At 43.2% G+C, this 24,729-nt stretch overlaps 1 protein-coding gene across 3 annotated transcripts in view; it reads right to left on the bottom strand.

Annotated features, from left to right (window-relative positions):
* USP7 (ubiquitin specific peptidase 7) overlaps positions 1–24,729 on the bottom strand; it is a 636,127-nt gene that overhangs the window by 449,445 nt on the left and 161,953 nt on the right. For all 3 annotated transcript variants that reach the window (XM_073632969.1, XM_073632970.1, XM_073632971.1), the window contains one exon: positions 9,210–9,290. In XM_073632969.1, the coding sequence (XP_073489070.1) occupies positions 9,210–9,290 (81 nt within the window). The remainder of the gene's footprint in view (positions 1–9,209; positions 9,291–24,729) is intronic.

Here is a 24,729-nt window from a genome sequence, read left to right as displayed (position 1 = left end):
CACACACGCTTGACATCATCTGAACCAAATGTATCTTTTATCTAAACCAAGTTTATCTTGGTCTCATCAGACCACAGGACATGGTTCCAATAATTTATGACCTTAGTCTTCTTGTCTTGAGCAAACTATTAGTGGGCATTCTTGTGCATAATCTTTAGAAGAGGCTTCCTTCTAGGATGACAGCCATGTTGACAAATTTGATGCAGTGTGCCGCGTATGGTTTGAGCACTGACAGGCTGACCCCCCACCCCTTCAATCTCTGCAGCAATGATGGCAGCACTCGTACATCTTGTTCCCAAAGACCACCTCTGACTAGGACGCTAAGCACGTGCAACTTCTTTGGTCGACTGTGGCAAGGCCTGTTCTGAGTGGAACCTGTCCTGTTAAAACCACTGTATGGTCTTGGCCACCGTGCTGCAGCTCAGTTTCAGGGTCTTGGCAATCTTCTTATAGCCTAGGCCATCTTTATGTAGAGCAACTATTCTTTTTTTCAGATCCTCAGAGTTCTTTGCCATGAGGTGCCATGTTTAATTTCCAGTGACCAGTAAGAGAGCGATAACACCAAATTTTTTATATTTTTTTTTAATTAAATCCTTTTTATTTGGGATATATGCTTGTCCAGCAAACAAATACGGTTTACATCGCATGTAAAAACATTACAAAGGAAAAGCGAACATATATAAATACCCCCAGACATTTTGCCCTTTACCACCCTTCCACCCCCCCCCCCCACCACACCATTCGTTCCCACCTCCCCCAACTTACATCCTACATTCACTACTCCCATTCTTCCTGATCCTCTTATGCCTATTCAAACCGTTCATGCTCCAGCCATAACTTTCATATATTTTTATATTTCTTCATACTGCCTCTTTTCCTATACCAAAATTCCTCCTTCATAATCATATCTTTAACCTCTTTCATCCATTCTGCCATCGTCGGGGGATCTTTTGCCTGCCACTTCAGTGCTATTAACTTCTTTCCCTGAAACAAGCATCTAATTATTGCAGTCTGGGTGTCTTTAAGCATACCATTCTTCGCCATCAAGCTCATGAGACAGGTTCTAGCTTCCATGTCTAACGATGTCCCAAACACAGAGTTAATTTTCGCAACTATTCCTTCCCAATACCTATGTAACTTGGGGCATCGCCAGAGCATGTGTATCAAATCGCCTCTCCTATCCCCACAGTGTTGGCACATAGCATCTTGCCTCTTTCTGAACCTAAATTTTAATGGTGTGTAACATAACCTATATATCAAATACAGGTGAGATACCCCTTGTGACGGTGACAGAGAGACCCTGGGCCCTAATGCTAAAACATATTTCCACTGTTCCTCCGTTATCGTACCAATCGTTATCTGGTATTTACTAATTTCCTAAGCAAAGGCATTTCATTCCACTCTATCACCTTCCCTCTAAATTGTACCTCTAGGGCATGCCTGACTTGCAGATAACTAAAAAATAGTCGGTTGGGGACTGCAAACTCCTCTCTTATCTCTTGGAATGATTTTAACCTCCCTGCCCTATACAACTGTGCCAAGCAGTGGATACCTCTCCTGTCCCATTCCTCTATTTTCCCCATCGCATTGAGCTCTTTTAAGTTTTTGTTGTTCCATATTGGAGAGAACTCAAAAAACCCCGTGTACCCCAACACGGCCTTAACAGTCTTCCAGCTTCTGATCATTAACTGAGTTGTGGGACAACTGTAACCAAAAGATTCTGCCTCCATTGCTGTATCATGACTAGTGTTATTCATCAATATACTACTTCCTCCTCCCCTTTCTTCGGGCAAGTTACTACTTCTCATAAACTGCATTTGAGCTGCCAGAAAACAGCCCCAAGGATCCGGTAGAGCCAGGCCTCCCGCCTCTCTCGGTCGCCGTAACGCCTGCAAACCAATCCTTGCCACCCCGTTTTTCCAGATTAATTCTCTGAACAAGCTGTCCAGTTTTTTGAACCAATGTTTTGGGATCCAAACTTGAGAATTGTGTATTACATATAAGATTTGCGGCATCCATATCATCTTGATTAGATTACATCGACCGGCGACCGAGAGAGGCAGGCGACCGCACACTCGACTTTTCTGCTTTAGCTTCACCACTAGTGGTACTACATTACACGTTATATACTGCCCCGGGTTTTTGTTATATTTACCCCTAAATATCTCATTTGATTTACTACTTTTATTGAATCTACCTGATTCGGAAGAGGTTCTAAAAGGGGGTCTATTGGCAAAAGTGCAGATTTTTCCCAATTGATTGTCAGTCCAGAAAAGTGGCCAAATTCTTTTATCATTTCCATAGCTGCTATCAATGAGATCTGTGTGTCTTCCAAAAATAACAGGATATTATCCTCATACATTGGGACTTTCTCTTCCTCTCTCCTTTTAAATCCTCAAAATTCTTGAGACGCTCTTAAAGCAACCGCCAATGGCTCCAGTGCGAGGGCGAAGCGCAGGGGTGACAATGGACACCCCTGTCTTGTTGCCCCTCCCCAACTGGAACCATTCAGAACACTCCCCATTGACCCTAACCTTGGCTCTCAGTTTATCATATAAAAGTCTTAACCATTTCACAAAATTAGGGCCAAGTTTAAACTCCGCCAGTACTTTCCACAAATAGTGCCATTCAAAGCTATCAAAAGCCTTGACCGCATCTAATGATAGAATGGCTCTATTTCTCTATTGGTAGCTGTGCATTTACATATACTCGCCTTATGTTCACGCTCACCGATCTATCCGGTATAAAGCCGGTTTGGTCTGGGTGTATTACTTTAGAGATTATTCTTTTTAACCTGTTTGCTAGGGCTTTTGCCAAGATCTTAACGTCTGAGCACAAAAGCGAAATCGGTCTGTATGAGGCTACATCGAGCGGATTTTTCCCTTCTTTTAGTAATACTATAATAGTGGCTTCAGTCATAGATATGGGCAATCTTCCTTCTACCTCGGCCCCATTCAATACAGTAATTTTGGGAGCAAAACATCCCCATATCTCTTATAGACTTCTATAGGCAGACCGTCGGGTCCTGGTGCTTTCTAATTCACCATATCTATTATTACCCTTTGCAGCTCTGCCAATGTTAACGGGGCTTCCAGTGCTTCCCTATCCTCACTGGATAAAGGGGCTATTTTCAGTTTTTCAAAAAACTCCCACATTTCTCCCTCTACATTAATTTGTGGGGCGTTATACAGGCCTTCATAATAATCTTTAAATACCTCTACTATTCCGGGGGTAGTTCTTATAATTCTCCCTTCCCTGTCCCAAATTGCTGATATAGTGGATGAGGGGCCATTTGCTCTAGCTATCAATGCCAAGGTTCTCCCCACTAGTTCACCTTCTCCAAAAAGGCTCTGCTTCTGAAACATTCTCCTTTTTCCTCCTTCTCCAATACTAATTTCCTATATTCCTCCTGACTCTCTACCCAGACATCATATATAGCTAAGGTTGGTTCCTCCACTTCAGCTCCCCTCACCCTTTCTTTTACTTTATATTCCTTGACCTGTGATTTTCTCTTAACATAAAAGATTTTTTGTATAAAGACCCCCCCGAAGAAATGCCTTCAGGGAGTCCCACATTATGCCCAATGGGGCAGTTCCTGAGTTTCGTTCTCCAATCCCCCCCACCATGGCTCGGCCCAATTTTGACTGAGAAAGCCACTGGTGAGTGGTCCGAGCGCCCCCTTGGCTCGTAGTCTACCCCTGCCACTCTATTTAAGGCTTCCTCATTACATAGCACTAGATCGATTCTGGATAAAGTGGCATGTGTCCTAGAGTACCACGAATACTGCTTCACACCCGGGTGCCACTTCCTCCAGATATCCACCAGCCCTACCTCTTCATAAAATTGGAGAAGCGGGCCTTTGGGTACCCCTCCAAAAGCCACCCTTGCTGGGAACCTATCTATGCTGTTGTCCATGGCCATATTAAAGTCCCCCGTCACTATAACTGGCACCCCGGGTTTATCTGCTATAAAGCTTATTAAGTCACTGAGTATCTCTGTGTTAAATGGTGGAGGTATACAACCCCTGGCAAAAATTATGGAATCACCAGTCCCTGAGGATGTTCCTTCAGTTGTTTTTTATTGTAGAAAAAAAAGCAGATCACAGACATGGCCAAAAACTAAAGGCATTTCAAATGGCAACTTTCTGGCTTTAAGAAACACAAAAAGAAATCAATAAAAATAATTGTGGTGGCCAGTAACAGTTAGATTTATAGAACAAGCACAGGGAATAAATTATGGAATCACTCAATTCTGAGGAAAAAATTATGGAATCACCCTGTAAATTTTCATTACAAACACTAACACCTGCATCAGATTAAATCTGCTTGTTAGTATGAAGGTAAAAAGGAGTGATCACACCTTGGAGAGCTGTTGCAACAAGTGGACTGACATGAAGCATGGCTCCAACACCAGAGACGTCAATTGAAAAAAAGGAGAGGATTATCAAACTCCTTAAAGAGGGTAAATCATCACGCAGTGTTGCACAAGATGTTGGTTGTTCACAGTCGGCTGTGTCTAAAACATGGACCAAATACAAACAACATGGGAAGGTGGTTAAAGGCAAGCATACTGGTAGACCAAGGAAGACATCAAAGCGTCAAGACAGAAAACTTAAAGCAATATGCCTTGAAAACAGAAAATGTACAACAAAACAAATGAGGAACAAATGGGAGGAAACTGGAGTCAACATCTGTGACCGAACTGTAAGAAACCGCCTAAAGGAAATGGGATTTACATACAGAAAAGCTAAAAGAAAGCCATCTCTAATACCTAAGACACAAAAAAACAAGGTTACAATGAGCTAAGGAAAGGCAATCATGGACTGTGGATGATTGGATGAAAGTCATATTCAGTGATGAATCTCGAATCTGCATTGGGCAAGGTGATGATGCTGGAACTTTTGTTTGGAGCTGTTCCAATGAGATTTATGCAGACGACTGTCTGAAGAAAACATGCAAATTTCCAGTCAATTATGATATGGGGCTGCATGTCAGGTAAAGGCACTGGGGAGATGGCTGTCATTAAATCTTCAATAAATGCACAGGTTTACATTGAAATTTTGGACACTTTTCTTATCCCATCTATTGAAAGGATGGTTGGGGATGATGAAATCATTTATCAAGATGATAATGCATCTTGCCATAGAGCAAAAACTGTGAAAAAATTCCTTGAAGACACATAAGGTTAATGTCATGGCCTGCAAACAGTCCGGATCGCAATCCAATTGAAAATCTGTGGTGGAAGTTAAAGAAAATGGTCCATGACAAGGCACCAACCTGCAAAGATGATTTGGTAACAGCAATCAGAGAAGGCTGGAGCCAGATTGATGAAGAGTACTGTTTATCACTCATTAAGTCAATGCCTCAGAGACCGCAAGCAGTTATAAAAGCCAGAGGTAGTGCAACAAAGTACTAGTGATGGGTTGGAGTGTTATTTTGTTTGTTTTTCATGATTCCATAATTTTTTCCTCAGAGTTGAGTGATTCCATAACTTATTCCCTGTGCTTGTTCTATAAATCTAACTGTTACTGGCCACCACAATTATTTTTCTTGATTTCTTTTAGTGTTTCTTAAAGCCAGAAAGTTGCCATTTGAAATGCCTTTAGTTTTTGGCCATGTCTGATCTGCTTTTTTTCTACAACAACAAACAACTGAAGGAACATCCTTAAAGACTGGTGATTCCATAATTTTTGCCAGGGGTTATATATACATTTGCAAGTACGCATTCCCGACTTTCAATAATACAAAAAAGAAAAACATATCGTCCGTTCTTATCCAACTTACTCTGTCTGCAGGAGAAAACCAACCCAGAGCTTATCAATACACTCGCGCCCCCTGAATACGAGGTGTGGGTTGTATGATACTGCTCTTGGTAATTCCTATTCCTCAAGGCACTAACTTTATCTAGGTGAGTCTCCTGAAGACAGAGTATCTTAACATCACCTGTTCTGGTCAGAGAAAGTTGCCTGTTTTTTTTTTTACACACCTCCCTTACCCCCCGCACATTCCATGAGCATATCTTAATACACCTAAATGGATCTGGGGTTTTCTTTCTACCAACTATGGTACCTAACATTCTCCTGTTCCTGTATCTTGTCTCCTCTGAAAATAATTCTTACTCCTAAAACCATTGTATATATAGTGTTTGAAAATATTAGTTATTTTAATTTTTGTATACATTCAAATCTTCTTACTTCATTCCACTCCACACCCCTACCACCCTCATCCCCCCTTGCAACCTTATGCATACCCCATTCCCCAAGCTCCCCCCCCCCCACCCCAATCCTCCACCCCCCCTTCCCCCTCTCCCCCTTGCCCAACCTTGGGCCCATACCAAGGGCTTCTAAAGTGACCGTATTAACCCCCTAAACGTGAGTGTACCTCTTTTTCCCCTTTTACGTTGCTACCCGAATCCTCCAAGAGGGGTATTAACCATAACATGACCAGTGTACTCAAAAAACAAAAAAAAAAACAAACAAAGGATTAATATCTACTGCCCCCATATACCCTCACCTCTATAAATGCAACAGTGTATCAAAAAAATATGACAAACCAAAAATGTCCAAAAAAAAAAAAAAAGAAGAAAAAATGACATAAGTCCGCTGGAGCTTTCTACTGAACAAGGACCCCAGAGTCTAATTTTAGCTCTGTTTTCTTACGGCCCTTCACCACGCTGTAACCTTCCTTCATTCTTCTCCAACCATAAGAGTACTTCTGTAGGAGTATTAAAGAACTTCACCTCCCCACGTGCTGTTATGCGTAGGCGTGCGGGGTAGAGTAGCGTATAGCCAATTTTGTACCGCTGCAGTCTACGTTTACACTCTGTAAATTTTGCCCTCTGTTTCTGCAGCTCAGGGAAGAAACCCGGATATAAAGAAATTCTTACACCATTATACTGTATGTTTTTCATTTCTCTTGCTTTCTGAAGAATAGTGACTTTGTCCCTGAAGAACAGGAATTTAATAAGAGGCCTTGGCTGACCCCCCGAAGATAGCGCCCTGAAAGCGATGTGTGCACGTTCAATTGCAAAAATTTTTGACAAAGAGTCTTTACCAAACATATCCCTAAACCATCCTTCCATATATTCTGTGGGATTGTTACCTTCACTTCTTTCGGGGAGACCCAAAACCCTCACATTCTTCCTGCGTGCCCTGTTCTCATATTCGTCCATTTTACGTATACACATTTCCAAGTGCTCCTTCATGGTTTTAACTTCTTGTCTCATCGGGTTCACATCATCCTCCACCTGACTAAGCCTCCCCTCAAGAACGGTAGTCCGAGCACATACCTCCTGCATATCTTGTTTTAAGGTAAGTAAATCGTCTCTATTACCTCTAAGCTGATCCGATAAAGAAGTTTTACAGTTAACTGCTAGGAGAATGTCCTTTAAGGATGGTTCCTTCTCTAGTGTCCCCATTCCCTCTGCTACTTCATTGCTCAGTCCACTCTAACTTTCCAGGGCTGTTTGCGATGCAGATTCTGTTACTATGGGTACACATACTTCTGCTGAGCCTTGACTTTTCCTCCCCCCAGGGTGGTTGGCCTGCGGCCCCTGATGTTGCACACCCCCCCCTGACTCCCTTTCTTGGGTGTATGGTTAGGTGTGTGGGCAAAACGCTTCAGCTTCGCAGCTTGACTTGCCTTATCCTTAGGACCGCGCTGATTATGGGCGTCGGCTCCATCTTGCACCGCCGCCTCCTCTGCCCCTCTCTTTCTAGTCATCTTGGCTCAAATCTCCCCTTGGATCTCCAGAATTTTAATAGTTACACAGTCTCTGGTGTGCACTTCCTCCCCTCTCACCAGGGAGTGTGCCGTTGGATCCTATCCCGGGAGAGAACCACAGACAAACGTGCGGATGGAGCACTAAACAGATACAACTTCCAGCGTCCCCTTCCCCACACTGCAAAGCAGGATCGCACCAGGGGACACACTATAGGCTCTTATCTCTGGGAGACCACTGGCAGACCGAGCGATCCCTCGGTCCATCCGTCAGATCAGCTGTTCCACTTGCCGACGTCCTCTTCCCCGCACTGTTAAGCAGGATCACACTGGGGAGCGCACTGTAGGCTATAGGCTCCTATCCCAGGGAAACCATAGGCCAGCGTGCTAACAGAGTCCGTTCACCCGATCAGCTGTTTAGCCTCCCGGCATCCCCTTCTCCATGCTATCGGACAGGCATAGGAGAAGCAGGCACAGGCATAGGAGAAGCAGCAAGGTCTGGTCTCAACATCCTCCCCCTCACCTCAACCTCTGGTCACGCCCATTCCCTGAAACTGTCTCATATCACTCTAAGACCACCAAATTTAACACACCCACTCCCCATTTACACCTGAGACCTTGTAACGCTGAGTCACATGACACCAGGGAGGGGAAATGGCTAATGAGCCCAATTGGGCCATTTTTTACTTAGGGGTGTACTCACTTTTGTTGCCAGCGGTTTAGACATTAATGGCCGTGTATTATTTTGAGGGGGCAGCAAATTTACAATGTTATACAAGCTGTACACTCACTACTTTACATTGTAGCAAAGAGTCATTTCTCCAGTGTTATCAAATGAAAAGATCTAATAAAAAAATTTACAAAAATGTGAGTGGTGTACTCACTTGAGACACTATGTGCAGCTTTTTTTTTTTTTTTTTTTTTAAAACACAGGTTAGTAAGCATGTGTGTTAGTGAGCATGTGTGTCTGCACATCTGAACATATAACACCATATCCTCCTCACTCTGTATGACCTGTACATTTTATTTGGTGCACCATTACCAAGCTCAATGATTTTAATACCGATGATGTGGCTCTTTACCTATGTGATCTGCTGTCTTCAATCAGTAAACACAAGTAAACACAGAAGTGGTGTTTATCGGCTCTCTTCGCCTCACACTGACAGCCCATCGGCGGAATCTCCTCGCAGGGGAGACCTACCTGTACAGGTAATCAGGGCACTGATTATCAGTGTCTGCTCATCTGTGCCACCCCACCCAGTGCCTGCTCATCCAGTGCCACCCCACCCGTGCCTGCTCATTGCTATACTTCCCCTTTAAATACCACCAAAAAAAAGCGGTGTCTTCTAAAAGAAAAGAAAAATTTATTTGGTAACCGTGCGGAATGACAGGCGAAATTGTCAAACTATCATAGCACTAAAAAGTGAGAAATGACCTGTAATGAAGGGGGGTATTACAGGCTAGTACAGAAGTGGTTAAACAAATACTTACCACCATCTTGCCTCTGAATAATTTTGGAATAGTTCCTTCAACACATGTGCCTTTCATTTTGTTTTCAACATTATCCAATAACTGAAAGATATAAAAAAAAAAAAAAAAGTAAAAAAGTTAAATATTTACAAGGGTTGACTCATTTACCAGTATATTGTCATTGTACCTCAACAATTACTAAACGATACAAAATTCATACAAGCAAACTAGGGCATGTTATACTAAAAATATGCACAACAAATGCTTTATTATTTAATGACTTTATAAAAATAATTCTGGAAACCAAACTTATGAGAAAAATCTGTTTATATGTGGCTGAAAACCCTTATTTTTTTTGTTTAATATGTTTTTATTGAAGACAGGTTGTTCGGTACAATACAACATCCAAACATGATGTATACAAAGTTCAATCATAAAGTATTTGAAATCCTGAAGACAGTTTGTCTGCGTATAAACATGTCTTATTACAAACCATATGTTCAGTACAATTGCAATAAAACTTTTTGAAAGCACCAAATCCTGTTGTATTCTTTGGTATTTGGTATACAAAAAGAGCAGTGACAAAGAAAAGTCTAGACAAAGAAAGAGAAGAAGGGAAGAGAGGAGGATGTGGATGGAGAGGGTGGAATGTCTGCCTCTGTCAGATTTCTGTAACATAGTCATATCATGAGAGAGTTACGTGTTCGGAGCCATAATTTCCGCATAAGCTGTAGTGTATTTAAAGGCAAACCAACAGGACCATATTTTCCCCATTTCAGTTTTGTTTTTGAGTAAGTTAAGACTTTCCATATAGTATAGGTGATCTACCTCTCCAAGCCATTGGCGTAGAGACGGTATTGTGGAGGTTTTCCAAAACCGGGGTATGAGCGCTTTAGCAGTGTTTAATAAGTGTGGGGTGATTTTTTGTATGATCCTGTCGGTTTGTCCGTACAATGTAATAGTACATTCCAGGGATCATTGGGAACCTCAAAGCCCTGAATCCCCTTGATCCAATAGAGGATGGTAAGCCAAAAGGGTCTGATAAGTGGACAATACCACCAAACATGAGCATGTGATGCTACTTCTCCGCAACCATGCCAGCAGAGTGGCGAATTTTGAGGGTTGAGTTTATGGAGAACCGCAGGTGTGTAATGCCACCTAGTCAAGAGTTTGTAGTTAACCTCTGCAGTTTTAGAGGACAGAGGATGAGTGAGATAGGAGGAGAATAGATGCCCTTTGATGCTCCGTCAAATTCCTGTTTAAATCTTCCTCTCAGTTATGAAGGAAGCTAGGATAACCAGCAGAAGAGAGTGATCTTAATGTTTGATAAAAGAAAGAGAGGTTTCTCCGCCGGGTGATCGTCAACAAAGGCTGTTTCCATCAGTGTTAGGCTAGATGTATTGCACAAGGGTTTGGGGAGGGCCTGAACGAAGGCTGACAGTTGAAGATATCTCCATTTGTCCATTAGCGATGCAGTCGATGTGGGAGTGAGCGTGGATAGTGACACAATGACCGAGTCCTCAGTGACTTGATGTAATAAAACAGCGTTCCCGAGGTTCCAGGAGTGGAGTCTGGGATCAATATTCCCAGGTGGGAAATAATTGTGACCGGTCAGTGGCATAAGAGGAGAATTGTAATGCCACTTGTGTTTTTTACATAGTGAGTCCCAACTCATTAGGGTGGAGCGTGCGACTGGAGAGGTAGCATTACATAGAGTTCTGCATTTCCTCGGTATCCATATTAAGGAGTAAAGGTCAGTGCCACCAAGCACTATTTCCAGAGACACCCAAAGCTTTGAGTCTTTATGGTATTTCCAATCTGAGATTCTAGATAGGGTGACTGCCAAGTAGTATCGTTTAATGTCCGGTAAAGCTAATCCTCCTCTTTTCGATCTAGTAAGAAGAGATCTGGCCAGCCTGGGGCGTCGTCTGTTCCAGACATATCTGCAGATCATAGTTGTCAAATGTGTAAAAAAACCTGCTGGGATTTTAAATGGGATCATTTGGAACAAAAGCAGCAACCTGGGCAATATGTTCATTTTCACCATGCTTATCTTCCCTAACCATGAATGTGCCAGCTGTGACCACTTTTGTAGGTCAGTTTTAATGGTATTTAACAGTGGCATAAAGTTGGCACGAAATAAAGATGTTAGGTTAGGGGTGAGGAATATTCCTAAGTATTTCATCGCTCTTTTTTGCCAACGAAATGGAAAAGATTTCTGCAAGTGGCTTGCAGTCTCCTTGGGGATTGAAATAGTAAAAATTTCGGATTTTGACACATTAATTTTAAAATTCGAAACCTGGCTGAATGTCAAGAAAGCTTGCATTAAAGCGGAGTTCCACACAAAAATGGAACTTCCGCTTTTTGGAACCCCCCCCCCCCCCCCCTCCGGTGTCACATTTGGCACCTTTCAGGGGGGAAGGGGGTGCAGATACCTGTCTAAGGTATTTGCACCCACTTTCGGCATAGACTCCCATGGGAGTCTACGCCTCTTCCCGTCCCCACCGCGCTGTCTCCTGGGAAACACACAGCTCCCAGGAGAGAGCGGGGACCACTTACGATGCGCAGCGTGACTCGCGCATGCGCAGTAGGGAACCGGGAAGTGAAGCCGCAACGCTTCACTTCCTGATTCCCTTACCTAGGATGGCGGCGGCAGCTGCCGAGAACCGAGCGGGTTCTCGGCGTCGCCTGCCGACATTGCTGGACCCCAGGACAGGTAAGTGGCCATGTATTAAGTCAGCAGCTGCAGTATTTGTAGCTGCTGGCTTTTAATATTTTTTTTTTTTTTGGCGGTGTGGGTGGACCCCCGCTTTAAATTGGGCAGAGTGATTTTGGGCTGTTGAGTATAGAACAGGATGTCATCAGCGTATGCTGTGTATTTATGTTCAAAATTACCAACGGTGATACCGTGAATGTTTGGATTATGTCTTATTGTCGATAGGAGTGGTTCTAGGGAAAGGGCGAATAAAATAGGCGAAAGGGGGCAGCCCTGTCGGGTACCGTTATAAAGGGTAAATGGGTCACTTAAAGTACCATTTATTCTCAGTTGTGCGGTGGGGTAGTTATAGAGGGCTGATATTTGACTTTAGAGTGAAGAGCCAATACCCAGATGAGCTAGTGTTGATAGTAGGAACTCCCAGTCCACCCGGTTAAAAGCTTTCTCAGCGTCTGTTGACAGCAACAGGGTGGGCTGGGAGGACCCGCGGACATGTGCAATCAGGGAAAGAGCACGTAGAGAATTATCACGTGCCTCACCAGGGATGAAGCCTGTTTGCTCATTGGAGACCCACTTCGGTACCAAAGGGAGGAGCCTATTAGCTATGAGTTTAGCATATAGCTTTGCATCCAAATTCAGAAGGGAGATGGGACGGTAACTACCACTAACACTAGGGTCTTTCCCTACTTTAGGAATAATTGTAATATGTGCGTGGAGGGTTTCTGGTCTAAGGGAACCACCTGACAGAATCGAATTGGCATAGTTAAACGTGGAAGTAAAATATCAGCGAAGGAACGGTAATATGCGGCTGTAAAACCATCAGGTCCCGGTGCTTTGCCCGTGGCCATGGCCTTAAGTGCTGCTCTACGTAGTTCTTCAGTGGTAAATTCCCCATCAAGGGTGGCTAAAGCATCCTCTGGTAGCTTAGGTAAGTTGGCCTGTACTAGGTAGTCCTGTATAAACTGTTTTCGGGACTCCTAATCTGGTATGTGTTGGTGGACGTGATATAAGTGTTGGTAAAATTATCTAAACTCGGCCGCTATTGCAGGGGTGTGGTGGACCAGTTCCAATCTGTCTTGGACTTCATTTTGGCTATAAAGGTCGCAGCCTTTTTTGTTGAAGGGAGCGAGCCAACAATCTACCGGGTTTGTTGACCCATTCGTATGTACGTTGAGCTATTATACGGAATTGTTGTTTCTGTTCGGCATGAAAGGGGTTCTTCAAATCTTCCCTCTTTTTGGTCAGGGCCACTAGCACAGATTGTGAGAGGGCCGCTTTGTGTTGTCGCTCAAGGGCACGAATATCCAGGATAAGTTCCAATTGTTGGGTCGTTCTCTCTTTTTTTCCTAGTGCCTAATTCAATTAAATTCCCACGGATAAAGGCCTTATGGGCCTCCGATAATGTCCCTGGGGAAACCTCTGGGCTGGCATTTTCCTGAAAGTAATATTTCAGTTCATTGCTAATCATGTTATTGTCAATGTCCTCCGTTAGTAAATGGTCATTCAGTTTCCCCTTTTATGTGGAATGGACGGAATTTGTAATTTAAGTGCAATCGGTGCGTGATCTGATAAAGTTGATGTTTCGATAACAGAGTCTATGATGAGGGGGAGATGATGGTGGTCTACGAAAAAATAATTGATATGAGAGTAGGTGTGGTGTAGATGTGAGAAGTGTGTGTGATCTCTCATTCTAGGATGCAATATTCTCCACACATCCATCAGCTGGGCTTCATGTAGGCATTTACGTATGAGTGTTATGCGCCTATGTGAAATGCAGGACTTACCAAGAGACGTGTCCAGGGGAGGTTCTAAGGGAACATTAAAGTCCCCTGACAGAAGAAAACATCCCTGAGCAAAGTCCGCTAATTTTTTAAGAGTAGTAGTTACAAAACCAGCTTGGTCACGATTAGGGGCGTATAGTGTTGCTAGGGTGCACGGCATATTACCCAGGTTGCCTCTTAAAAACAGAAAACGCCCCGAAGGGTCACTTACCATGGAGTCAAACGTGAATGAGGCACCCCTGCGGAAACCAATAGCCACTCCTTTTGCTTTGTGTACATCAGACAAGCTGTAGTACAATGTGGGGTAAAGTGGTGAGAAGAGTTTTACTGAGGTAGAGGGTGTGAAATGGGTCTCTTGCAGGAAACAATGTCGTCTCGCAGGCGATCCATCTCTCTTACCTGGAACGTACAGGCCACGAACAATAAGCGATGTCAAAGTAAGCTTAGCCATTGGCACCGTCAGGGGTAACCCGTTCACCATAGCCTCCGAACCTATCCAATCTGGGGCAGACAGCAGAGGGGGAGGGGTGAAGAAGGGAGGGGTAGAGTAGGAAGAAACGGAAAAAGATAAAAAGGAAAAGAGGGTATATTAGCAAAAATTCTCAGCACCACCAAGAACCACCATATTAGTAGGTGGATATGTGCACGCAAAAAACTGCTGTGCGTTGCAGGGATAAGCCGCGGGTCCCGCACCCCCAACCCCATTGGGAGCGGGCGCTCGAGGGTACGGGGTCATCGCCCAGGGCAACAGTGAGCACCCAGTACGGCGCATGTGCTGCCCCAGCAATGGCACCATAACATACAAAACGTAAAATGTGTAACACTATAAAAGGTATCCTGAATGGTAAACCGCCCTTCAAACAGACAATACCTCCACCGCGCCACTGAGGACTAAACTATCAAAAAAAAATTTTTTTTTTGACAAGTAAAATGTGTAACCCAAGTGAAACTATAAGACAAAACTAAGTGAGAGTGATCCCATCTCACAATATAAAATTAGTTTCTCTGTATCCTAGAACTGCATTTGTCCAGCTTATGGATCTAAGCTACGTGTGAACAAAAACAACAAAATAAAGAGGTGATCAACCACATCATAACTGATAACATTATACTTGCAGATACTAGGAGGACGAGAGATCTCTGAATATTGCCCAAGCGGTATCAGAACATAGATCACTCAAGTTGGGGAGAAGATCCAGGGGAGCCAAATCCGCACTTGCAAGCCACCTTTTGCCAGCGCGGTTCAGAGGAGGAAGTGGGAGGAATGAAATCTTGCCAGCCTGGAAGTTCCGGAAGGGAGATGTTAATACCTGAGCAAAACTTTTCCAGGTCCTCTGGGAAGCGGAGTATTGCTGTCTTGCCATCCTTATGAGCAATAAGGGATGCTGGAAAACCCCAACGATAGTTAATAGATGCTGTGCGGAGCTGCTCAGTCAGGGGACGCAGAGCTCTGCGTCATTCCAGCGTTTCCATTGCCAGGTCTGGGAAGAACAAGAGGGATGCCCCGTCAAAATCTAGCTGCGTCTTTTCACGAGCCTTTTTCATTATTCTCTCTTTTTCTTCATAGTAATGCAGCCTGCATATGACATCACGAGGGATATCAGACGATAAGTTGCGGGGACGCAAAGCTCTATGTGCTCTATCTATTTTCAGAGGGTAGTCCGCTGCCTGGCCTAACAGGCCGTTAAAAATACCGCGGAGGGAAGGGAGGAGATCATCATCCCCAGTAGCCTCTGGCAAACCTCTTATCCTTATGTTGTTCCGCTGGTTGCGGTTCTCCTGGTCCTCGATCTTATATAGGACCATCCTATGTGCGATAGAGAGGTTGCGAGTAGTAGTCTGCAGACTCCTTATGGCGGCCGCGTGGCGATCAAGGCGAAGCTCAGACTCCTCCACCCCTTCCAACACGTGTGCAAGATCCGACCGTACCGCAGAGAGTTCCTTTTTAATAGTATGTTCCAGCCCAGAAAACAGGGAAGCCAGCTCCGTTTTAGTGGGAAGGTCACCAACAAGCACTGCGACTTCCGAATGCCTGGAGGTGCTTTCTTCACCCTCTGAGCAGGCCGATGCTGCCGGAAAATGTCTCCTGGGTTCACGTCTATGGCGGGAGGCGGAGCCCGAGCTGCGCGGAGAACGGCCTAGTCCGTCCATGCCTAGAATGTCCTCCGATTCTGCGACTAAACAGCGCTTTATGGATGCCGAGGGGGTTCCTTTTTTAGGCAGAGACTTGCCTGTCCTTTTCCACATAATTTTCTGGGTAGAAGCAGGGTGAAATCTTGGGTTAGAGCAGCTATGGTTGGTGCCGGCGCTCAAGGGAGACACGTCTTTCCCTGCTGCATACCGAAACCACGCCCCGGCTGAAAACCCTTATATGCCCAGTGAAGTATATAAAAGTGAATATCCTTCGCGCTATCAGTGGTAAAATCGCTAAAAGTGATAAAATGGTGTTGGATAATTGCAGCAAAATCTATAGTGTTCACAATAGGAAACTAAAAGTGAAAAGGGTGATTTTGCGCAATAACCTAGTACATGAGGAAATCCTCTATACAAAGTGCAATCTAAGCAATAGAGACTATGAATAAATAAAAGTGCAATAGTGGCATGTGAATGTTGTATCGCTGTAAGGTATAATTACCTAAATGGAATAATACCACGTAAAAAGTTGTGACAAGTGAAAATAAACACACTTCAAATAATCACATAAAATCAAAATAAAACATGCCTAGTGAAAATGGTGCTAGGAGATAAGTGTGAATAATGTCTACTAATAAGTCACAGTAGTTCAGCAGTAACAGCAGCAGTGAAAAGATAAATAAATGGATGAATAAAATTGTGTCACTAGTCCAAATGGTTAATAATTAGAAGTAGAAAGTCGATAAAGGGTGAGGTGGACACATCTTATAAGTCACAGATATATAAAAGACAATCCATTAAGATCCAAAAGATGAAACCATTAATAACGAGTCACTCGTTGGATCATCTTTTATATATCTGTGACTTATAAGATGTGTCCACCTCACCCTTTATGAACTTTCTACTATGACACTATGGTACACATTTTGGGAATGTCTGGGACCGAAAGAATTTTGGAAGATGGTTTCTGAAACAATCAAGTGTCTCTTGGGGAAAATCCAGCAGCATGATATCCCGGTATCCACTGAAATATGCAAAAATTCCCTTTTAAGGCATCTGCTTACGGCAGCAAAAGCAAGTATCCCGGTCCTTTGGAAAAGCACTGCAGCCCCAACTAGATCACAATGGCTTGGCAGAATAACAGATATCCAGAAAATGGTGTGGTATGATGTTGAGAGAGCAAGGATATAAGTATCGGAAAGTCTGGGCTCCCTATATTATATATAGGGAACAAAATTCCTAAACAAAATCTTTAAATCTCGTAGTATTAAATAGTCTTTGGGATGATCAGGACTGTCCCTGGTTAAGGAAAATGTAACAAAGGTAGAAATTAAGCGGTTTTATATTAGATTATGGAAATGTGAATAAGTGATGAACTAGTCTGAAGATAATATAACTTCTCTATAGTAATAAACGTTTGAGAGGATGACAGCTGTTAAATAGAGGGTATGTGGTATTGATGTATTCATATGTAATGTTGTATTACTATTTGTGTGAAAATAAAGAATTTATAATAAAAAAAAAAAAAAAAAAAAGGAAGAGCACAGTATTGGAGGATATGCTTTGCTAATATTTAATGTCCAAGGTTTACAACGACTGAAAGGGTTCATGCATACTATATAGGCTTTATTTATACCTACTGTAAATCTCCCAATAGTCTCTCATGCTCGGGGAGCGGCATGTACTGTGTACATGTGTGTAAAACCTTGCGAGAGGCTATATATAAAAACACAAACAGAGCTACCAACACTCCCCACACTTCCTGATGTGACAATACAAATCCGACTGAATGTCCGAACAAAGTGCAATGTGCTAGGTACTCCACAAGGTGTCTTTATACATACTGAAGAAATGACACTTTGCTACAGTGTAAAGTAGGGAGTGTACACGCTTGTATAACAGTGTAAATTTGCTGTCCCCTCAAAATAACTTGACACACAGCCATTAATGTCTAAACCGCTGGCAACAAAAGTGATTACACCCCTAAATGAAAATGTTGAAATTGGACCCAAAGTGTCAATATTTTGTGTGGCCACCATTATTTTCCAGCGCTGCCTTAACCCTCTTGGGGAGTGCACCAGAGCTTCACAGGTTGCCACTGGAGTCCTCTTCCACTTCTCCATGATGACACCATTGAGCTGGTGGATGTTAGAGACCTTGCTCTCCTCAACCTTCCATTTGAGAACGCCCCACAGATGCTCAATAGGGTTTAGGTCTGGAGACATGTTTAGCCAGTCCATCACCTTTACCCTCAGCTTCTTTAGCAAGGCAGTGGTTGTCTTGTTGGTGTGTTTGGGGTCGTTATGTTGGAATACTGCCCTGCAGCCCAGTTCCAGAAGGGAGGGGATCATGCTCTGCTTCAGTATGTCACAGTACATGTTGGTTTTCATGGTTCCCTCACTGAACTGTAGCTCCCCAGTGCCGGCAGCACTCATGCAGCCCCAGACCATGACACTCCCACCACCATGCTTGACTGTAGGCAAGACACACTTGCCTTTGTACTCCTCACCTGGTTGCCGTCACACACGCTTGAAACCGTCTAAACCAAATAAGTTTATCTTGGTCTCATCAGACCACAGGACATGGTTCCAGTAATCCTTGTCCTTAGTCTGCTTGTCTTCAGCAAACTGTTTGCAGGCTTTCTTGCGCATCATCTTTAGAAGAGGCTTCCTTCTGGGACTAGAGCCATGCAGACCAATTTGATGCGGCGTATGGTCTGAGCACTAACAGACTGACCCGCCACCCCTTCAACCTGCAGTAATGCTGGCAGCACTCATACGTCTATTTCTCAAAGACACCCTCTGGAAATGCTAAGCACGTGCACTCGACTTCTTTGGTCGACCATGGCGAGGCCTTTTCTGAGTGGAACCTGTCCTGTTAAACCGCTATATGGTCTTAGCCACCATGCTGCAGCTCGGTTTCAGAGTCTTGGGAATCTTCTTATAGCCTAGGCCAGTAAAGGCAAACCTTGGCACCCCAGATGTTTTGGAACTACATTTCCCATGATGCTCAACTACACTGCAGAGTGCATGAGCATCATGGAAAATGTAGTTCCAAAACATCTGGAGTGCCAAGGTTCGCCATCACTGGCCTAGGCCATCTTCATGTAGTGCGATAATTCTTTATTCAGATCCTCAGAGAGTTCTTTGCCATGAGGTGCCATGATAAGTGACCAGTATGAGAGAGAGAGCGCGATAACACCAAATTTAACACACCTGCTCCCCATTCACACCTAAGACCTTGTAACACTAGTGAATCGGATGATTCCGGGGAGAGAAAATGGCTAATTGGGCCCAATTTGGACATGTTTACTTAGGGCTGTACTCACTTTGTTGCCAGCGGTTAAGACATTAAAGGCTTGTGTTGAGTGTTTTTTGATGGGACAGCAAATTTACACTGTTGTACAAGCTGTACACTCATTACTTTACATTGTAACAAATTGTCATTTCTTCAGTGTTGCCACATGAAAAGATATAATAAAATATTTACAAAAATGTAAGGGGTGTACTCACTTTTGTGAGATACTGTATATTGGGTTGTTTATATATATATATATATATATTATAATGATAAAGCACTGTTGCAAGCTTCTGTTGCTTTACATGTGGGCGATATGAGAGCAGAGATCACTGGCTAATATCAGAAAGAAGTACTCCATATGCTGATCCAGCACCCGAGTTATAGAGCAGACCATAAGAAGAAGAAACAGAAGGAATATCTCAGAAGATTAATCTGCATCATAAGCGCTTTTATTAAGCCTAGAAGGTGAGGGCACAACTGGTGGAAGGCTGCACTAGGATTCTCTGTGCACAAAAGTGGAGCAGTGTTTTCACTAATTGTTTTTAAAAAGTTTATAATAGACTGTCACGTTATGGATTGGAGTGTATAAGGACACCTTGTGAAGTACTTAAGCAGATAATTATTGCACTTTGTTAGACATTGCACTTTATGAGATTGTTTACATCTAATCTCTATAATTTATGAGGATTTTTTTTCTTATAATGGATTTAGCGCCGCACTAATTGTTTTTATTTTGCACGTACTGTGTACAGCCTGTCATGTAAGTGAACTGGTCAGCCAGACTGTACGTGACACACGTGGCTCCCAAGCATGGGAAAGTCAGAAGATTTACACTAAGCATAAACAATTCCTATAACAGGTTGTGTGCACGAACCCTTAAAGCGGATTTCCACTTGTGCAGCCAAATTGGACCACCACCTACTTTACGTTTGTTCCATGCTCCCATTCACATAGCAAAACTTGAAGCCATGTTTACCATAATAATCCTGTCTGGGGGCATATATCTCATGAGCTGTACTAGATTTGAAGATTATGTATTACCAAAGGGGTAAATGCTTAGAAGCTGGGCTTCTCCATACCATTGTATGTTAATGGGAATTGGACTAAGCCAGACCCAGCTCAAGCTGAGAAATGCTTGCAGTACATGACAACACCTTCTCCTCAAAAACATCTAAAAAGTTAAGCAATATTTTGATAAAATGTTTTAGGTATGTTGCGCGAATAGGAACACAACATAGTGGGATTTTCTTTAATTTTTATTAACATAAGTAGAAATACGCTTAAAATGGTGGTAAAGGCAGGTGTTTTTTTTTTTTTTTTTTTATCTTAATGCATTAAATTAAAACACCTTCTGTATGTAGCAGCCCCCCAATACTTAACCGAGTCCCTTCTCTATCCAGCGATGTACACGAGTGCCTCGACCATCTGGGACTGGTTGACTGAGACAGCAGCGGCGCCACTGGCTCCCACTGAAGTCAAAGTCAGTTAGCCAATCAGGAGAGTGAGCGGAAGCGGGGCCAAAAACGCAGAGCCATGTCTGAATGGACACAGGGAGCTGTGGCACGGCTCGGGTGCACTCGACAAGAGGGATGGGCCAGGAGCACCGAAGAGAGACACGAGAAGAGGCGGATTGGGGCTGCTTTGTGCAAAACCATTTCACAGAGCAGGTAAGTATAGACTTTTTTTTCTCTTTAAAAATAATAGAGAATTTAGTATAGTTTTAAAAGACTTCTGAAAATGCATTCTAACACCACATGAGTACAAAAATGCTAACAAAAGGATAACTACATGAATTCTTTCGCACTCCAGTCAACGGTTAAAAAAAAAAAAAAAATGCAACTCCTTTATAAACCAATTACATAGGTTGAAAAAAAAAATAAAAAAATAAAAAAGCTCACCTGGTTCAACCAATAGAGAAAGTAGGTAGAACATAAAACATCCATATACAGGCTCTATACCCACAGATGATCCATATGGAAAGCAAAATACCCTAAAAAGCATGGTTTAATTTGCTTTAGTGGGGAAAACAGGAATTTTGACTTGTCTGTAAATGTTATAGTACAGTACAAAACACAGACAACTTTATTCATAGGCCATAGGTTACAGGCTCATACCAATCAGGTGATTTAGCACGGGCAAACTTTTTAGGACACGCCCCCTTTGGGAAACCTCCCCTGTAACGTCACTTCACTCAGTCCTGCATTTTGAAACAAGCAATGCAGAGTAACAAGGAGAGTTCAAGGAGGGTGGTATCTCTACTATTCTGAGATATGGAATTTACAGGCAAGTTAAAATTCCTTTAATTTTATTCCTACTATATAGACACAGCAACTTATGCCTATGCCATGGGGCATCCCCAAGTAATGGGTATAAAAAAAAAAAAAAAAAAAAAAAAAAAAAAAGTGGACAACTAGGCAAATAGAACTGTCAACCAGACGAAAAACAAGGGTGAAAGACCCAGGTTCAGACTACCAGTGCAAGAACCTTGCAGCCAAAAAGGCCAGATCATGTGGCAGCCTTACATAGTTGGGCGACAGAGGCTTGATGCCTAAAGGCCAAAGATACTCCCAACAGATATAGTGGAGTGTATCCATAAGAGCTTAGGTGGACATAATCTCTAGCAATCAAATCCCTTATCCACCGCATAACAGTGAATTTTAAAGCCTGGTGTCCTTTGCAGGTACCTGAGAAAAGGGAATCCAATGGAAATAGTTGTTATCAGTACACTCTAATGGCTCTGACTACATCCAAGCAATATAGATAGATTTCCTTTGGTTGCTTAGGAGCAGGGCGCAATCACAGTAAAGAAAAAAAGTTCTCATTGAGATAGCATGATGAAACTACCTTTGCAAGTAAGAATGGTCTAGGGCGTAAGACAACCTAGTCGTTGTGAAGTATGACAGACTCTTTACAGGAAAAGGACTGCTATTTCAGAGACACATTTGACAGATGTGATGGCTAGCAAAACAACTACTTTGCTGGCAAGAATCTTCTGATATGATAAACACCTTCAAAAAAAGCTTTAATATGCCAATGAAAGCAAAAGCCTTTGTAAAAAAGGACGGGTAAGGCCTGAAACTTGCCCTTTTCAGGGTGCTAAGCTAGAGAGTGTGGTCAAGACTTGTTTGTATGATGTTTAGAATGGGAGGCACAGAAAGCTCTCTGGCATTAAACTGGCTGTAATAGGCGCTGACCGAGATGGCCACTCGGATTTAACTCTTTCCCCATTGGGTCTTCTTAGCGGCTCATAGCATCACCAGTAGCTAAATCAGCTCCTGGAGAGAGTGCAGCAAGGGGGGCGCAGCATGCAGGCTATGTCCCGAAAGAAAAAACAGGCATCTGGACCACACCATTTGATTGATTAAATGCAGCTGGCCTGCAAGCACAGTCAAGATGGCGGCTGGGAGAGCGGTAGCTCTCCTTTCCCCACATCACACATAGGTGGATGCGGTTCCAGACTCCCTGTCTAACATGGAAGAAGTCCCTCAAGACCACACTAACATCTCACCTACTGACAAAGGTAAAAGGGCAGAAGATTCCCCTGCTTACTCTTCCAAGAAACAAACATCACTGGGCAGATCTACATGCTGAACACACAGCATTATTAGCCGTTTACCAGAATCTGATGCCCCTGCCTCTAAAAACACAATTACAGCCATGCTACATTCTCTCCAAGCTGGCCTGCATGCTAAGCTGCGCTCTTCTGTGTCCAAACTCACTAATGGGATGGATTTTGAAGACCGCACAGAGGACTGAGAAACTCAGCTAGAAGTAGTAATAAAAGCACATGATGAAATGGTGGATGCGCATGAGGAACACGCAGAAACAATTCATAAACTACAATCAAAAGTGGCGGACCTGGGAGGATCGCTCTTGGAATAAGATAAAAAGGGCTTCCCGAGGTGGTCAAACCAAGTGATTTCATACCTTACCCTGCAACAGCTCTTCCCAAAGCTCATCCCAGATCGTACGCCCAGAGACCTAGCGATGGACAGAGCATAGGATCCCTAAGCCAGCGCACCTCCGAGATACCTAGGGATATTCTAACACGGATCCATTTTTACCATATAAAAACACCTCCTCAGGACAGCCAAGGCCACTTGTTCGCTTCCTCCTCCCTAAGCAGGAGTAGCCCTTCCTAGGACCTCTCTAAAGCAACCTCCCAGATAGCAAAGAATTCACACTTATCACTGTGATATTGCAGGATTGCACCATCCGCTGTTGTAATTAAAAAGTGCATTGAGGTTGGCTTGTAAGTTGAAGACCTGTAAGAATGTTTTTCTACTGCATAACTTGGTGTCATCTGCAAAGACTAAAATGGTACTTTAAATCAAAGAACCTATATCATTTATAACTATATTAAAAAGTAAGGGTCCCAACACTGACCCTTGGGGTACACTACTGATGACCTTTATCTTTTTTGTGAACTGGTGCACAAAACTGAACTGCATACTCCAGATGAGGTCTTATTAAAGCTTTGTACAGGGATAAAACGGTGTCCATTTCTTGAGTCTATACCCAGGTTTACTAAAAAGTATTAGAAAATTCAGCTTGGTATTGTGTGCTGTTAAAAGTGGTTCTAAAGGCCTACAGCATTATTGAAACCCAAATGCAGACCCTATAGTGCAACTTACCAATTTTTAGGCCTCATACAGGGCGTTTTCACAGCTGCTTTTACCAGCATCATAATTCTTTGCAGCTTAAAAATGCCTGTTATTCTAAGGCCTCATGCACACAGGCTTTTTAGGAGATGTAAGTTGTATAGTCGTTTTCAAGCTGCACAAAAAAAAAAAAAAAAAAAAACAGGGCCAGTGTGTTCTGGAAACCGGCATTACAGCTGTAAAAATGTCTGAAGCTGCTAAACATGGCAGCATTAAGCCACGTCAAACTTTTATTCAACATGTCAAAATCAATGGTTCCCTATAAGAGCCAAATGATTTGAATAGTAGTCACATCATGATGATCCGACTTGTGGTGTGACTTGTGTTTCAAAGATCTTGAAGGGGAATCCCACACCTAAATGAAGAAGAAAAAAAAAAAAAAAAAAATGGCGTGGGGGTCCCCCATACCAGGCCACATGCCATCAACATTTGGGGGGGGGGGGGGGACAAGGGCCTCTCCCCCACAACCCTGGGCAGTGGTTGAAGGGGTCTGCATGCAGTGGGCTTAATGGAATATGGAAGCCCCCTTTAAAAAGGGGGCCCCCAGACCCCCACGCTATGCGAATGACTATGTACCCCTACTCATTCATCCAAAAATATTACCGTATATACTCGAGTATAATCCGACCCGAATATAAGCCGAGGCACCTAATTTTACCACAAAAAAAAAAAAAAAAATGGCAAAACTTATTGACTCGAGTATAAGCCTAGGGTGAGAAATGAGCAGCTACTATAAGTAGAAAAGAGGGTCAACAATGACCATTTGCAGCCTCACGTCCCCTGAACTTCAAACTTGGTAGTTAAGGGTTCCTAGATGCCCCCTAGCTGCAGCCAAAATTTGGGGTCTCTGGACCCAAAGGGTCCTGAAATGACATTGCTGCAGATGGACACAGTTGACCGACCTTGGGGCCCCGTATCTCAGGGCCACTTGGTGCTAGGAACCTAAAATT

This window comes from Aquarana catesbeiana, linkage group LG06, assembly GCF_042186555.1.
Source record: "Aquarana catesbeiana isolate 2022-GZ linkage group LG06, ASM4218655v1, whole genome shotgun sequence".
NCBI lineage: Eukaryota > Metazoa > Chordata > Amphibia > Anura > Ranidae > Aquarana > Aquarana catesbeiana.
This window is presented reverse-complemented; position numbering and strand designations above follow the sequence as displayed.